General features: G+C 36.1%; 1 protein-coding gene across 1 annotated transcript in view; it reads right to left on the bottom strand.

Annotated features, from left to right (window-relative positions):
• LOC149790313 (protocadherin Fat 3-like) overlaps nucleotides 1-11672 on the bottom strand; it is a 35848-nt gene extending 24176 nt beyond the window's left edge. Inside the window, exons 1-7 of the mRNA XM_089973198.1 lie at nucleotides 11620-11672; nucleotides 9503-9675; nucleotides 8485-8658; nucleotides 7120-7241; nucleotides 4946-5111; nucleotides 933-1091; nucleotides 74-208 (exon numbers count right to left, since the gene is read on the bottom strand). Of these exons, the coding sequence (XP_089829324.1) occupies nucleotides 74-208; nucleotides 933-1091; nucleotides 4946-5111; nucleotides 7120-7241; nucleotides 8485-8658; nucleotides 9503-9675; nucleotides 11620-11672 (982 nt within the window). The remainder of the gene's footprint in view (nucleotides 1-73; nucleotides 209-932; nucleotides 1092-4945; nucleotides 5112-7119; nucleotides 7242-8484; nucleotides 8659-9502; nucleotides 9676-11619) is intronic.
• Nucleotides 11673-18927: the final 7255 nt, after the last annotated feature.

Genomic DNA, 18927 nt, shown 5'->3' with positions numbered 1-18927 from the left:
ACAAGTAAACACTACAAAATATATTTTACATGTCGTAATTTTCCTCACTCAAATTAAGAATGTGTTCACTTACAACTAAATATAGTAAATGGACAAGATGACGAGTTACAGGTCATGTTGTAATACAGCTGGTCATTTTCTGCATCCGTCGCTGACACTGAATAAACCACGGTGCCTGTAGTCGCTGTACTCGACAATTCCACATATGCTGATGAAATAAAAGATATTTTATTTGAAGTCAAAACAAAAAAGCGGATACTTTACTTTAATGATGACATTATATCTCGTCTTATTGTTCAAATTGTCCCGATGAAAGTGTAAGACAGGCAAATTTATTTCATTAGGAACAATTACTTTCTTTGAATTATACTTTGATTTCACACTAACGATAGGTATTATTAATATACATGAGACTGAGCAAAGAACAATGTAATTAACTTTACGATACGACTGTGTTAATTCCAGTTATAAAATGTCTTTGTGTCTGATCAGTCAGATTTTAAAAGCAAGAACGATAACCGAATTGCATAACGTCTACATAATTATGCGTTATTTCACATTTTCTCTTCCTTTGTTTTCCGAAAACACGAAAGTGAAGGAAGAAAAATGTTTGCAGCAGTTAAAACAAAAAAAAAAAAAAAGAAATAAATAAATTTAAAAAAACCCCGCTTTTTTAACTTTAATGAATTTTCTATTCAGTGTAGCTTTTGTTATTCTGCACGTGTGGTGTATGGGACAATTGAAAACTACATTTTATTTAAGTCGTAGCAAATTCTTTATTTTTGTCACTGCTAACGATCATGTTTTCGGCTTGCAAGAAAAATACATTATGATTTATATTTCATTGAAACCGAAATATGTTCACTCTCACTCTCATGTTGTCGCGATCTAAATTCTTATATAGATAAATAGCAAAGAGCACAGTTACATACCTGTAAAGTTTGTGAAAACAGGTGCCTGGTTTCGGAGCAAGTTCACTGTATAGTTCCCTGTTACACTGTCAGTGCCGTCGTTGCACAATATGGTCAGGGAGTACGAATTGCGGGTATCATAGTTAAATCCAGGGCTGGAGTTGCTGAAGATACCGTAATCTGAGAACACAAAATACTTCCATCATTTGTCTGCAGTTGCTAGAAGCAACAAATTCTATTACTCAATGATTATGATAGACACATATACGAATTCTATTATTGTTTATTGTTCTGTATTATCATCGTTTTGCTTTTCCGCTTTTTTTCTGTCTTTTTCTTCTCATCATTGTTATCCTTGTTTATAACATAACCATACAAGCATCCATATCCCCTTGTTTTTATTGTCATTGTCCTTATATTCATCGAATGCTTATTGTCATTGATTTCGGGGCACCCATCTCTGTGGTTGTTATTTTAGTCGTTATCATTGTCGATATCATGGTAGTAGTCTTTGTTATCTTTCCCTTCACAAACGTCATTGTACTTTTGCAGTCATTATCGTCAATTTCGTTTACTATAATTTATTGTAGGCCCCATGGTCTGTGTAACATAGCATTCTTTTACATTTACAGGTGAACATTTTCTGGTCTATGTATGTGCATACATAGCACGTGAAATGTCAGACAGTGATTGGGACAAAAGGTTTCCAAGTTTACATGTTGATTGCAACACGTGCCACACACTGATTAACACAACTTAGATGGATAATGTTGTTATAAGGTTTAACCCCATTATATCAGCACAGTATAGGTTTTACATGGCGGCCAGTATAAATGGTGGAGGAAGAATCCAGGAAAATCAGGGAAAGAACCACCAACTCACGAGAAGCTACTGTCAAGCTTTCTCACGTACCCATATTGGCCGAGCCTGAGACTCAAACCCACGCAGACAGAGGTGAGATGACAGTGATCCATAAGGGTGAGCGCTTTAGACTACTCGGTCACTCGGGGTCCCCTTAGATGGACAAGATAAATTAGTTTCCACATAGATTAGGAAAAATGTCGGACAATGGATGGGACACTAGAAACAGTTTACCCATAGATTGGGACATATATGCCAGACAATGGATGGGGCTCGTGACACAATTTATCATTAGATTGAGACATACGTCAGACAATGGATGGGACACTAAAGACAGTTTACCCATTGACTGGGATATATGTCGGGCAATCAATGAGAAATAAGAAGCAGTTTACTCATAGATGGGGACATAAGTCGGACAATGGATGGGGCACTTGTAACTCAGAGTGATGATTTTACCCGTAGTCTCAGACATCCGCTGGGCAGAGAATGAGTCAATGTAAGTACAAAGTGTACATGTATATACATGGAGAGCTCAAATGTCATGTACCTGATGAGTAAATTGTATCGTAATGGACGGGTAAATCCATATACATCTATATGCACCTGAACTTTATAGTTAATATGGCCATATGTTTAAGTCTGGGCACTTGTAGTGTGACGACCGGGACAACGTAAGGTACACCTAAATGAGATTTGCACACGAGTTTACGAAACGATTGGGTCGATATACGGTAAGTGAATATATATATATATATATATATATATATATATATATATATATATATATATATATATATATATATATATGGCATTTAACCTGTTGGTTTAAAGCAAATTGATATACCAATACTACTGGTATATCAAATTGTGACCCGCCCATGATGCAATAATACGAATATCCAAACACTCTTTCAATGACGAATTTGTACTCATTCGTTCATCATAAATGACATATGAAAATAACGATAAAAAGTATGAATAGTGCCTGTTTTCTAAAGAAATTAAAATGGTACACGATTTTATCGGAAGCCTTTCTTCTTCCATTCCCCTCTCGTACGTAATGGACAAAATAAACAAGAATCTGTTGTGAGAGAGAAAAACATATTGCGCTGGACAAAAACATTATAACTGAACTTGCGCCAAGTAACCTACAGCTATCTGGTTCGTCGTAACAGTATGTTTACGCTTTCCTTGGGATCTATCTACAGTGTTCATAATATCATTGACACATAGCTGCAAGAGCCACTCGACACTAGGCCTATATTTTAAATTTGTCGGCACACATACTGTAGCAAGCATATTTCATGCTTTGTTGTTGTTTCTGAAACCTAGTATGATGTTCTAAAAATCGAGTATTAGTTATTAAATATAAAACTGTTCAAATGGTCCCCCCCCCCCAACGGATTATCGTTACTAGATACGAGCAAAAATCCATGCATGAAAATACGAGCGTTGGGGATTTTCGCTTGTGTCATTCGACGAAGTCTCTGGACATATAAATGATGGTAAAGTTTAGTAAAACCGGCAAAAGGAGAGAGAGAGAGTGTGTGTGTGTGTGTGTGTGTGTGTGTGTTGTGTGTGATGTGATTTGAATTTTTAACATAGCTTTAACAATTATTCAGTCATATCGCTACGATGTCTGCATTGTGGCAGTTTATAGTGATGTCTAGCACTGGGCACCATGCCGTAGACATGTAACAGGATGTCCCACCCATACACATTATCTTGACACAAGGCCGACCAGTCCTAATACTAACCCCATAATGGTGGACGCCCAGCGAGGCAGCTGTTAGTACCATTTTTGTAGTCTTTGGTATGACTCAGCCGTGGATCGAACCCACGACCTCCCGCATCCAAGGCGGACGCTTTAACCACTAGGCCACCGGAGCGGTGAGAGAGAGAGAGAGAGAGAGAGAGAGAGAGAGAGAGAGAGAGAGAGAGACTTTCATAGTCATTAGAAATGTTAATTAAAGCAGAACAATGACTTAGATGAATTGTCAGTATATTAAAATATGTTAATTACCTCTTGCTGGTTCGTCATTTCGCTTAGTTTCTATTCAACGCTAATTTCCATACACCAGTACGTGAATTCCTGACAATTCAGGTTCAGTGTGCAAGAGGCTAACCGTGTTTGTAGTGTACTACTTTCTTCATAAAAACCATATTTCATGTTTAAATCATGAGTGTGCCCTATATTGATTTAATAAATGTGAATAAAAATGGAAACTCAAAAAGAAAACAATAAATTAATCAATTTGCATACGTGATTGTGAACAACAAGAAAAATCGTAGAACTACATTTTGTAGAGGACACACTCGCATGGATGTGGGGAGTTCATCCACCCAGTCAATACACAGTTGCCCGGAACAGTAATATCTCCATTCAAAGTGCAAATATGTATATTTGTATGTGATATAAATAAAATATATGTAGCATGTACGCTGTATCAATGATACACACTCGTTGTATACATTTTTCATTAAAAAGAAACTCGGCAAACCCCGTTTCCATTTCAATAAAAAAAAATGTATACATCTCATGGCATACCATATATACAGCGTACATTCTATCTATCTATCTATCTGTGTGTGTTTGTGTGTGTGTGTGTGATTTTGAGTTTTAACTTAGCTTTAACAAGTTTTCAGTCATATCACTAGGAAGTCTGCAGTGTGGCAGTTTATAGTAATATCTGGTATTGGGGCATAATGCCGCAGACGTGTAACATTATGTCCTACCCAGTCACATTATCCTGACATCAGGCCGACCAGTCCTAACACTAACCTCTTAATGCTGAGCGCCAAGCGAGGCTCTTGCTAGTCATTTTTATATCTTTTTATATCTTTGGTATGACTTGGTCGGGGTTCGAAACCACAACCTCCTAAGTGGATGCTTTAACTACCTAGGCCACCTGAGTGGTCAATCATTGAATAGATATCGACAGGGCGAAAATTGCATCCGTATGCCTTTACAGCTGCTGTTAGACAGTGAATATGAAGCTCGAAGGAGTAATTGAAAAGGTTTTGCTTTTATCTGTCTTTCCAGATCTCTGTTACTATGATTTGAATAGTGCAAATGTACTTCCTGATAGATCTTACACCCGACCCCATTACACCCACTCCCTTTGCACGGTGCATTGGGCATCAGAGATTAAAAGTATGTATGACATTACTTGTAGTTCCATTCACTTGTCGGACATTGAACGGAACATCTGAAGTGGACAGTGTACATGACACCGTGTCTGTAGGATCTGTCACACTGAGAGTATAGAGTAGTTTTGCCGTCGTGGTGTCTTCTGATATGGACGTTGAGTTTTGAAGATTGTGGATTGTTGGAGGCTAAAACAAAAACAAAAAAAAGATGCACAGTTTTCACATGATTGTTTGAAGCTGCTTCTGCAAACCATCTTGAAGGTTTAGTTAACTTTCTCTGACGTTCAGGTTAAAAATATCGCTACAATTCCACAAAAATGGAAACTATATGAGTGTAAGTACGAAATAAATAGAAAATATGCTATGTTGTAAATGTTTTATATATAAGGAGAAACAAAGTAGTTGTATATGGTTTATGCATAACTCCTATGGGTGATCGGAGCAGTGTAAGTTTAAATAATTATACCTTAAACTAAAAAGGACTTACCGTGTATAATCGCTTATAGGTCGAGTCAAATTGTAAGCAGATCCTGATCTGCCGTGCATAATGCGGCCGCATATCAAAGTCTGTTTTGTTTGTTCTACTGATTATTCCTATTATGCAACGGCAGATATGGGTTGGTGCAGTTTGCAGATGGACTCGTCTTAGAAGCGAGTATTTACGGCAAATACCATTCTTGATAACCCAATGAAAATCGTTGCCATCAAAAAACATCCGCGTGGAAAATTTGTTTATGATGTGATAAAAAGTTTATAATTCGTTCCGAAATAGAACGAGTATTGAAAACAAAAAGAGAAAGTTAGAGTTTAAAACGTTAAACTATACGACATTGCTTGCTTGCAGTTCGACTGACCTGTTTGATAAATTCATATAACAGAAAGGAAAACTTATAGGTTCGCCACAGTTCGCCATACATGGTGCTCTTTAACATTAATCCTTTATGGTTGTAGCCAACTGCACATATAGAGCAGATATTAAAAGCTTTTAGTAATATTCTGAACAGTGAGAAAATGCCAGATCTTTAAACAATCTTTTGAAGATGAGAGAAAATTCATTGTGACGTTAGAAGACGATAAAAGCCATTACTGACACCTTGCTAGGGTGTATTATTGAAGAAAAAGTAATAGCAAGAATGACTTGCTGAGGCCAGACAAACCAACAGAATGAATGAGAGACGGAGGTAATGGAAGATAAAAACAAAAGACGGTCAGATAAACAGGCAGGAAGACAGACATGCTGATTGGTTTTGATGGACCTAATGTTAATGTACTGTTGTGTCCAGACTGATGATGGGATTTCCGGAAGCGATATTGTTACATCGGCTGTTTGTTGTTGTTGTTGTTGTTGTTGACGGGTTTAAGGCCATTTTTCAGTACAAGATAGGCTATACATGGCGGACAGTAAAAATGGTAGAGGAAGAACCCGGGAAAACCGCGGAAAGTACCACCAACACACGAGAAGTTACTGGCAAGCTTTCTCATATACCCATATTGACCAAAGCCGGGACTCGAACCCACGCAGACAGAGGTGAGTGCATTAGACCACTCGGGGCCCCCGCATTGGCTGATAATACTGACACACACACACACACACACACACACACACACACACACATATATATATATATATATATATATATATATATATATATATATATATATATATATAACAAATCATATAGCGAATAATAATACTTTCAAGTGCACTGGATCCATCAAGGGATCACGTGTGTCAGGGATTGATTAAGATAAATGCAATAAACTGACAACGAAGTGCGAAACTAGTATCGAGTTAGCATGAGCGCTTTCGGCTCTTCAATGGGTCTTTTTCAAAGACAAATACAAAACATAGACAAGACAAACAAATAAAACAGAAAAACGGTTATGTTTGCGAATCTTTACATGGTTGTTTTTACAGGAATTCAACCTTTTAACTTTATCATGTTTCAGCTAGTTTATTTCAGCTTGTTGCTGATACTGGAAAATATTTGTATTGACCTAGAAATTGATGAGCCATAAGGACATCTGTTATTTTACGTAAATTTACGTAAGCGCAAATTATATCCCGGATACTTCATTGTTATAGTAGTCATAGGCTATTAAGCAAATTTAGAGAAGAGGCGAAAGCCCTCAGGCTAGCTAGACACTAGTTTCGCACTCTTCGTTGTCAGACTTAGACGTGACGATTACTTACTATATTTGCCACGTAGATGGTGAGGGTTCCAGTGGCTGTGTTGCCACATGTGTCAGATACAATGAATGTTAGCAGGTGGTTCCCAACAGCTCCTGATAGAACTGAAGCTATTGATATCTGCTCTGAAACGCAATGCAAAGTTCAACCGTTGTATTCGGAATCATTCCATCACTCGCTGCATCAAAGCTGAACTCATTTATACTATGCTTTCTGGCAAAGATATTTTTATTTTAAAGTTATGTTTTTCTGCAACAAGGTAACTTTATTTTTGTAAAAGAATATATTTTATACACCAAACGATATACCGTATGACCCGGTAACACAGCAAGTGTAAAAATGTCGTTAGTCATGCATACTCCTTGAGGCTGTACTCGTGCCTGCATCAGTCATATTGAGAACTTGGAAAGATATACTTTCTGTATGCTCAAGTGCAGCCAGACTCTTTCATACATTTAGTTCCATGAAAACTGGAATTCAAAAAGTTCTTTAGTGACAAAATTTAAATAAAGGATTACTCCGTTTAAGTCTTACCTTTCTAAAGTCTATGGAAATATCACCTTTCTTTTAAAATCTATAGACTTTAATTTGTATCAGACCTTCAAGTTTAAATATTGAAGTACAAACAATGCAAACATTCGTTTCAGTTCACCATCTTGAATAAAAGTGGTTCTGAAGTCACGTAGTCACAGCCGATACTTAGATCAACCGACTCAAGTAGGTAATAAAATTGATTTGGGAAGTTTTGAAAATAAAATCGCTCAGAACAGGATGAACCTAATGCTATTAGATGAAGGCATGAACCGGACAATAGTTCAGGTTATGGTTCCAGGTATATTGGTATCCTTTTATAACAATTTACAACGGCAAGATACATTTTTCTGAGACACTGTTAAAATAATCCGTATACTTTTTAAACTCAGATGAAATTACATTCAAATTTCAATAAAAATCTTGCCAAAATCTACCGAAATGTTGAGTCTTTTTTTCAATAAACGCTCAACACATCTCTTAACTGGAATGGACGGAGCATTTACTAGTAATTACATTCCTTGTGTCTGACATGTTGTCGATTGTGAAGATAAAAGCTTACAAAAAATGTCTCCTACAAAAAATAAAAAATACCTACCTTGTACATGTCATAAAACCGGCTTTTCAGTAAAAGTTCTTTTAACTTTGAAGTGAAATCAGCAAATAATTTAAAGTTATAGTTGCACTGAATGTTAACAAATTTCAAACAATGGACTAAGAAAAAATCAAGGAACACGATTTCTGCAATTATCTCCTTTACTTTAAACTATGTTGGTAATGTATTTTCAAGGGAAGCGGAAGCGCCACCTGTGAGAGCAGTTTGACGACAATACTTACTACTAGTAGAATCAAAAGTAAAGAAGGAATTGGTGTTCGTTCTAGTGACGTTTAACGTGGCGATGTCACCGGTGTTGGGGTCAGTGACACTAACAGTATGAACAACGGTACCCGTGGCGTTGGAGTTGTAAATGTTGACCGGGCTACCAAAATTAGTAAATGAAGGATTCGAGTCTGAAAAATAAATAAATAAATAAATATTTTTACATATAAAACGAGCGATCCATCCAATAATAACTTTTTAATTGGGGCCTAACATTTTTACATGCAAGATAAAAAAGAAATTAGAAAATATAAAGGTTTACATTCACACTGTTCATTCATTCATTCATTCATTCAATCGAGCGATCCATCCGATAATAAGAACAGGCAACTTTTTAATTGGTGTCTAACATTTTTACGTGCAAGATAAAAAGGAAATTAGAAAATATATATTATACGTCTAAATATGAAACAAGAAGCAAATTCTATATTAGAAGCATCCCGTCGATTTACAAAGGTTTACATTCATTCATTCATTCATTCATTCATTCATTCATTCATTCATTCATTCATTCATTCATTCATTCATTCATTCATTGAAACGTGCGATCCAAACAATAATAATAGGTAACTTTTTAATTGGTGTCTAACATTTTTAAATGCAAGATAAAAAAGAAATTATAAACAATATATATTACGTCTAAATATGAAATAACAAGCAAATTTTATCTTGCAAGCATCCCGTCGATTTACAAAGGTTTACCATCACACTATTCATTCATTCGTTTATGCTACCGTATGTAAGTGTTAATGTGTGTACTGTTATGCCTGAGTGTGCGTGCTGTACTAAACACTTCACACATTTGTCTCTGATGGCGTACTGTGTTCAAATATTTAGTATACGCAGTATCTGTGTTTAAATGTGTAAGATGTCCAGCACACTTTTTGTCAGAGTATTTAATCACGTCTATACTTTGTCCAGGTATGTCTACTGCCCATCACATTTTGCCATTGAATATCTGAATGTTTCACTCACTTGATCCAAGTGTGTACTGCACAGCGTAAGTTCTGCTATCAACTTTTGTAGCAACACTTGTGGACCAATTTGTGTTCATTCCAGTTGTTGGTTTTGGCGTAATCAGTTGGTAAAGATTTCCGTTATTCTCTCCACTGCCATCTTTGTGACGCACCACATTGGTCGAACTCCACCTTTGAATGTAATTATGAGACTGTAATCTTATCACTTTCCATTTTAATCAATTTATTCAAATTAGTCTTACATTTATCTTTCGGGGGCCCCGAGTGGCCGAGTGGTCTAAAGCGCTAACCGTTCCGAATCACTGCCATCTCACCTCTGTCTGCGCGAGTTCGAGTCCAAGGCTCTGCTAGCGTGGGTACGTGGGAAAGCCTGCCAGTAGCTTTTTGTTGGTCGGTGGTTCTTCCCTGGGTTTTCCAGGGTTCTTCCTCCACCAGTTATACTGGCCGCCATGTATAGCCTATTTTGTGCTGAAAAATGGCGTTAAACCCTAGAGCAACAACATTTACCTTTTCATTACATCATCTCACTTCAAATAATTTAATTTACCTAATTACCTTTGCAGTTGCTTATATTACTATACTTCACCTTTTTGTATTATACTTCACGATACTGTATTATATTACATTAAGTTCAAATACAGAGAATAGAATTAGACTTCACAATGCATGATATTAAACTGCATCAAGTTATTTATGTTTGACGTGATATATAGAAAAATCTGCATGCGTGTTTTGTCCTGAATGGGGGGGGGGGGGTTGATATGGTGAAAGGGATACATTGAAGCCAACAGCTGTGTCAAACGAATCCCCCTCCCCAGTACAGTTTTGTATTTAGTACATATCCTTTCTTTTACGCGCTCTAAATAATTTTAGCTCTGCTGCACGAATGACATTTAGAAAGAAATAGGATGTGTACATTACCAATTCACAAGTTGAGATCATTCATTTGGTAGGAAAACAGTGCGTATAACTACAGTGGAAGCAGGTAAAGAATGTTGTGGGGCCCTGGCCGTCTTGGGGGTCCGGCCGAACCAGGAATAAAGGCGACAGTAATGGGTCGGGGCGGTACAAACAGTTTGTTGTGGGACTCAAAATGAGCGGAAATTGCACTGCTATTATGAAAGAACCAACATCAGACGATGACTATAATGAAGAAATACTTGGACAAAAACGACATCGCGATACGGATCTCGTTAATAACAGACAGTGATGGATTGGCCACGTTCAGATCTGAGTGTAATACTTGCGTATCCACCTTTATGGGTTTTTGCAGAACAACAAATAGACTTCCAATGGTCGCCGGCATTAAGCTCACATAAATAGAAGAAAACATCCATTCATGAACGCAATATACACAGTAGAGTCTGAATCTTCAACATGGTCAGAACAATACCATTCCATTAAACATACCGCAAAGGTCAGCGGGGTGAACAGGTTCTCCGTGTTCAGCGCTAAGCGATTTAGAATATTTATCACATTTCCACCTACAGATTTTGTGGAATCGTGTCAGTCTTCATAAATGAAAATAATGATGTCTTATATTACGCGTTTAGGCTCGAATAAACATGAAGAAAAGAAAGAGTAAAATAAAAACAACAAGCTTTGACAAATTTGACAAATAATTTATTTCCCTGGAAAAATACTGTAAAACTGAAAAAATAAAAACTTACGGTTTTAAGAATCAAATCCCAAAATAATCAAAGAATAATCCACGAATAAAATTTTAGAAGTCTTAATAATGAAATGTTCTAATGAATTCAAGTTCGAGTCTCAACGAAGAATCCAAGATGGAAGGCGATCACGTATGATGTATCCTGTACAGTGCTGTTGTCTACATTACTTGTAGAAACACAAGAAATAACACTCCGGTGTTGGAAATCCTTATAACATTTTAAAGAAATGACTTTGTTCAAGAAATCTGTATGAGCTCTCAAAATATTTCCAGAGAAACGAATTAATCTTTTAGAATCCAAATAATCTGAAGAAAAAATAACATATAACTCGAAAACTGGCTACAACAGAACAAGACGACTGAACATCAATGGTTTTAAGCCCGGACTGATCATTCCTCTAAACCAATGATTATACAGTAATTTTGAGACGCACAATAAGTACCTGTATGAGGGTCCCGTGATCTTGTTTACATCACGTACTCTCAACATGGCCATGACAAAAACCAATAATTTTGCTCTATGAATAAAATTTGTAAAAAGTTGTTTACTTCAATAAAACTAGTTACAAGTCTAGGGTCACGTATCCAATATAGACTCGATCTCACCCTTAATGTTCCAACGAAAAAAAATAAATAGAAAAATAACTTGTTCACGTGGCTGTTACTAATTTTGAATTAAGGTCGGGAACTAGGTCAACTTTAAATGTTGACAATCGAACAGTCATGGTCAAACTATTTTCTGGAGAAAAATAAAATTGAAATCACGTAAACAAGATTATATTATGATATTATGTAATTGAATAATAATAAAAAATTAAAACTGACAAACAAGCAATAAAATTAAAATAAATATAAATTAAATCAGATATACGTAACAGAGGAAACATTCAGACTTGAACCAGTAGATAAAAACTTAACCTCAGCAACATATTAGTGGTGTCTGGAATTCGCCGCAACAACACCTCATTTGATTACTTAGCATATAACATAATGAATTCCACACAGTCTTACAGATATAATCAAGCATGTACGTTGAATAAATCATCGATGAACATAAGACAAAACAAAACAAAAATACCGTAGACGTATCATCGTCATCGACAATGTTGTCTATGCGGTGTCCTCACTGGTCGCTGTAACAACAATGTCAATCAGTACCTTATCAGCGAGGCACGTGATATCGCCCGTGATTGGTATCGATGTTACTGTTGTTGTTGTTGTTGTAACTTTGCTGATACCCCTAATATTATCGCCAAAAAACTATCTACGTTTGCCGGTAACAAATTACATAAACCCACAGATATAACTTGGGCGGCGACTCATGCGTGCATAAATATATCATCGATACTGTCAACGTGGTTAAACGACAGTGTAATATCAGATAGGGAATTTGATGCAGTTAGTGATATTTATTATCGGTATCACAAGAACTCAGCCATACCCCCGCTGACGTTGCCGTATAGAAGATAATGACCGCATAAATAACCACACGACTGGAACAGATTATTGCTAACACAACACCGCCACCGACCACAAAATCAGCGACGTCAACGCAGCCAGAATCCGTTATTAGTTTTCCAACTCCTATAAATAATTAACTGGCATTCGCGTATAAGAACAAGGAGATGGGCTACCCTCCCCCTGACTAGAAATTCGGTGGCATTCCAACTCAATCATATCATATTGAACAATTCATTGATGAACTTCAGCGTAGAATCAAATCAATAACGGGGAAAAAATTAAGATTGCTCTCGAAGTACACGAGTCAACGCTGAGCGCCGCCATTGACATATCAACGCCTGATTACGTTTTTGACATATAGAAGTCGTCGATCAGAAATGTGTTGGGATGGCCGTTAGTAGCACCAACAGTTGTTGAATAACATCCAGAACCACAAAAATCTGATCATTTGTTCGAGAGAAGAAAAAGAAAAACAGTTGAAAAACATTTCGAGATTATACAGGGCACATGGTTTATCGTCTTGATGTACCTAGTTATTTTCTTCTTCGGGTTGAGATATTTTAATCAAGTATTTATCCTGTGCGATAGTGGTACCATGGCAGATGAAACTAGAGTCATAAAAATGATTTAGTAAACCAGTGGAATTGCCTGCTTGGCATTTGGATATATTTTAGAAGAATGTGTCTAGTTTAATACGGAACTTTTCAGAATATAAAAATATTCTGATAAATGAACTTAGTTTATATATGTCTGATAAAATCTCGTACTCTTAATTATTTAAAAGGAAGACTTATTGGGCTAATACATGGACTGCGCGGGACAAAATATGGTTTATAATTATTTCCGAAAACTCTGCAAAATTAGGAATTTACAAGTGGGGAAATGAGAGGAGTACCGTGCAAAAATATTTTCTTTTATTATTTTCAGGTCACAGAAGACCAGCTGCCTATATTCAAACTACCAAGGTTTGACATCGATAAATTACAGCAGGACATCAATGACATAAATATCGAATATTTTTCGAAGATTTATGCCACATGAAGAAAACAAACAGGGACCTTGCCGGTAATTGTTTGAGGTAACAATCTAAATGTTGGTGGTCGCCATGTATCGCCTCGACGTTCCAGTAAATGTCGTTTGTAACGCAGTCGATCGTAGTTATATCGCGTCTGTGCAAGCATCCTACGGTCACGCCAAGCAGGCCTATGTTCTTTATAGCTTTTCTTAAGCTGTCCCATCGAGACATTTGATTGTATCAATGCCAACTAATCCTGTTTATTTACGATGTCATAATCCATGTAACCGACCAAGACGGTAATTTATTGAACTGTTACATTGTATGTGCGTGACAGGACCTGAACGCTAACACACCATAAAAACGAAAACAACCAACAATAACAACAACAAAAAATTACATATAATTTTTTTGTCTTTATTTTTCTTTTTAATTTCGTTTTCTGGAAGGGTACTGTTGGCACTGATATTCCGCCCTGGATTCCACTATAAGCTTTCTTTTTTAGTTGTCTCGCACCAGCACTTACAGTTTCATACTGCTGAGATAGCTTTGATCGTATTTTCTCAATGGTACATGCCAGTGAACAAATTTAGCTATCTTGTATTCATCGTTTAAACCAACAAAGGACACTTCCAATTCGCGTTGGAGCAATTTGATAGCGTGATATCCTACCACTAGTGTATATCTACCCTCTTCCGGTCGCTGTTGTAAAATTTCAAAATCGTCTTTGATTTTTTCTCAACATCAAGTTCAACCGCAAGTCCATCTAGTTGTAATTGCTCAATCTCAGAGATAATTACGTTAATATTTTCTTGTTTCATTATGCAGTAAATGCGATTTTTTAAAAAAAAAAAAACAAAGGATTTTGTCAGACCTATTCTATATAGTGTTGTTGGATCGTGTAAACTTATTGTGATTAATCCAATAGGGTTTCTTGAGCATATGAAATGAGTTCCTAATCTTATTTATGTCCATGTAACCGGGACAACAAGTCTGATGAATATTTCTCAGTGTATGTGTATCAACAACGTTAAAAATAACCCCAAAAGTACAGGTATCTCTCATAACTTTGGGGATCAGAGTGTACAATCTGTGTAACGTAAATGACGTCTGCATTTTTGTGCCTCCTTCGTGAAAATATTCTGGCTGGATTTCATTGTTTGTCAAGCATGACATTATAGTAAAGACTATTGACGCCGCCATCAATATTTTCAACGGACGATGCATCATTATTGTCAGCGATAAATGTTGTTTTCCAAACCCGCTGCCGATTCACTGAATTCCTTAAGAGCATTACAGAATTGCTGGTAATCCACAGATGGCGCTACTAAATAAAGTTTGTCTGATTTGAGACATCTCGTTGCAGGTTGAGCAACAACTGAGTTTTACCAAGCAAACACAGACCAATTATACCAGGTCGACTATAGTTTGGTAAAGCTGGGTTGCTTAGCCGAAGCTTGCTCGGGTGTAGCTGAAAAGTCAATCAAGTTCATAATGTACGAAAATATAATTATTTGTAATGGCGCCATTGTTTTCAGCACTCTATGTTGCTGAGCGCGAGGTGGTAGTGTTACCGTTTCTAACCAGAATCGGAGAAACTCGAGTGTCCACATTTTTATCAGTCATGGCTTATTTTATTCAGATAAAAGCCATCTCTGGAAGTGCTATATTATTTCAATGTAAAAGTTTGGATTTGCCCAGATTTTGAGTTATACAAATTTCGGACTTGTCCAGATTGTACGTTATCCGAATTTTGGATTTGTCCAAATTTTTGATTGATGCACATTTCGGGTTTATCTAAAATTTTTGGAATTTACCCGATTTTCATTTGAAGGTTTATTTTGTAGAGAGTTTCTAAAAAATATGGTTAGTAGGATTCTCCACTAATAGTAGTATACTTTGATGTCATAAAAACATAACCTTCATTTTATCAAATTTAGTTTATTAAACATTTATGCTAAATTCGTTGTTTCTTAAAGTATACTTGAACAATTATGTATTGAAAATTAATCTTGTTAGCTGATGTTCATATGGTCATGAAGCAAAATTATTATTTTGTATGACAATGTAATTGTGATCTTGCGAGTATTTGATAAAGGAAATAAGAGAACACAATAAAAAGTAGGACATAATTGATTCTGTATTTATTTACATCATAATTAACACACATTTATTCGTTCTTCTCTTTAATCTCCTGTCATTCTAGCATTTTATTGTACATAAATATCAATACAAACACCGCAATCAAAATGCTACATTCATTTCACCTCAAGCCTGTACCAGATGAGCCAAGAATATATTATAGCTGAAGGAACCGTAGCAAATAGTCGCCATATCTACGAAAACTAGCTGGGTAAGTCGCGACTTTATCAACATATAACATGTCGGCGTAATTATATGTTGTGTTCCAGAGATCACATAAAATCGTGATGTATCGTCGAGAAATTATTTTGGAGTTGGACGCCATTAATTTTTTGTTGTTGAGCTATAGGAGCTACAGCAGACGATGCTATTTGTTTCATATTTTGTTGCAGAGATTCTTTCTGATAAAGTACACCAGAAGGTAGCACAAATCAATCAAATGATTCACTATCTAATCCGTCGCTGTGAAATAGCCAGTCCGATATAGGGTCACGCTTACTAATATTGTGAATTTCTTCCAAAATATCGCTGTTATAAAATCTTGTTGTTTTTCTTCATGGAAATTGTGTTATTGCTTCAGTCCACGCGTGTGAAGTATAATCCATATTTGCTACTGGAAAACCTTTACTACGACAGTTGCAGGAATTATTCAAAATCTCGTTGATTATTGTTTTTACCACTATCTGAAATTTTCATCGTTTTTCCATTACAGCTAAGTCATTCATTTTGGATCCGTTGATGAGAGACTCTTCCCATTGTGCAACAATTTTTATTCGCGATCCGGTAAGCTCATTTACTCGTTGCGTCAACTGCAGTGGACACTGGATACGCGTTTGAATAATATGGTTTGTCTATGCCGGTAAACGTACCTGATGTCCACTGTCACAACATTAATATTTCACAGTGATTCCTTAACATGGTCGAGTTTATCACGAATAATCCAAGTTCAGCCATCCTGACCACCATTCTGTTGTACAATAAATTGTATTCTAAAAGTACACTTTTTGTTATCTGCAAGATTATTAGCAATCATAGTAGCATGCGTGTTCATAGTCGAGTCCATAAATACATCTTCGTGGTCTATCCGAAATGTTGACCAAGCACGAACAGCTCGATCTTGTGCAAACTCATCTTTGAGAATTCTGATTAATTTGTGTAGTTGTAATTCGAATAGTGGATGATGTTTCTTCAGCTGGCAATCTGTCGAGGTCAAATTTGGTGATGCACTTCTGTTCGATCTTGGCTAATATATCAAAATAACTTACTGTTAATAATTCGTTTATGTTTTTTTTTAATATTTTTCTTGTACAATTTTTGACCTTGGAAAAGCTGGCTCTCGCCAGAGAGGTTAAAATAATGCTCTCGCAATTGTTTTGCAACAGTAGAATGACTCATTGTTATATATAAGACAAATATTTTTTTTTCTAATTGAACTTTACTATATAATACAATATGCATCAAGAAAAACCTAGTTATCAATGGCTCATGATCGGATCAGTCACACCACGTGTAAATAAATGTCGTGGTGAGAACTGCGGATATCATCTGGCCACTGTTCCCCGTGGCAGTACTGGACCAAAACCATGTTAGAAATGTGGAGTTGGAGTCAAAGTGGAAAAGAATTACGTGTATCTTGTTGTGGACGAAAATATCGTGCGTTTAAACGAAATTACGAGAAACAAACATTTTCTGATGACATCAGAATAAAAGACGCGAGATTCTTCATCTAAAAAATAATGCTATATTAGTGAAAAGAAATTTATATGTTGAGAAAACTGAAAAAGATATTGACGAGTTTAGAAAACATCCAATATACGGAAACTACGAGGTCGATTGAGCCGATGTCATTGGAAATTTTTTTCTTAAAAAAAACCCGGTTAAAATATCAATAAAATGGGCTTCTCTTTTATTGTTATTTGCTACAATAAAACATTTGAAATATTTTTCGCACAAATGTATATATGAGTGTTTTAACGGTGTGATAAATGACGGTTTTGTCATCGATCATATTAATTTTGATATAAATGACAATCGGCTAGACAACCTTCAAGCAATCACCAAAGTGAAAAGAGCAAACTAGGACAAATGGAAGATGTATAAAAAAACACGACTAGTTAAATCAATTAATCTTGATACAGGTGAAATAAAAGCAGTAAACGCATGGGTTTGGGGCTTGTAAAATATCTCAAAAACGGCTTGGATGACAGCTATTTCCAAATGCATCAGCCTGTTTAGTACACAATGATATGCTTAATTGTCATCTAGGAAAAGGGCTTGAATTGCACTGTGACCATCACATGGTGTCAAAAAAAATGACCTTCGGATATGAAACTTGCAGGTGGAAATTTGGGATTGGGGTGCATATACTTGTTCTGCTATGAACTGCCATTGACTTCTTTGGTCAAGTGGACAATAGTCTTATTCTTTGTTTTAATATAGGTATCCCAAAATATTGACCTTTATGACCTCACTTGTGTATTTGATTTGTTATGATTTTTTTAAATACTAGGTCGCTGATTGCAGCATTAATTTGTACATAGAAACTGACCCCTGCATCCTAATACGCCCACGCTCAAGCCGAATCAATACCAGCAGGCATGATTTCTGGTTTAAAATTCTCGGATAAACTATAAAGTCTCTGCCTAGAAGTGCGTTGATACTAATACATTCTCTGTGATCAAGTGTGATCGTGTATGTATTTATTTTAGCTGTATATTTGTAAGTAGAGCCCGGAGTGACAGGGTTAAGACGGACAGACTCCATTTCGATCGACCAGTGGAAACTTACGTTACGTTCCATCCCAGCAGCACGCGACTTACAATATTTATAATACTCTGTAATCTGTCTGTATGCATGAGCATAGTTATGTATGTATGTATGTATGTATGTATGTATGTATGCTAAGATATGTGTTTAATACAATAAACTTACAAAATGAGAGTTGTACCTTTGTGCTTCCATGAATTCGAAACTTAATTCAACAGAAAACTTCCAAATAAGCAATTATCGGTTGTGATTCGAGCTTTAACTGTATGATGCCAATTTAAAAAAAGTTATTTCATTATTTCATTAAACTTTTTCTCACACGTAGGTCTATTTTAAACATCTGGAGCTTGACTTGAAAAGATTTTAA

Source organism: Sinohyriopsis cumingii, chromosome 10 (assembly GCF_028554795.1).
Source record: "Sinohyriopsis cumingii isolate HCF-2022 chromosome 10, ASM2855479v2, whole genome shotgun sequence".
Lineage (NCBI taxonomy): Eukaryota > Metazoa > Mollusca > Bivalvia > Unionida > Unionidae > Sinohyriopsis > Sinohyriopsis cumingii.
The sequence above is the reverse complement of the archived record's forward strand: the minus strand, read 5'-3'. Positions and strand labels throughout refer to the sequence as shown.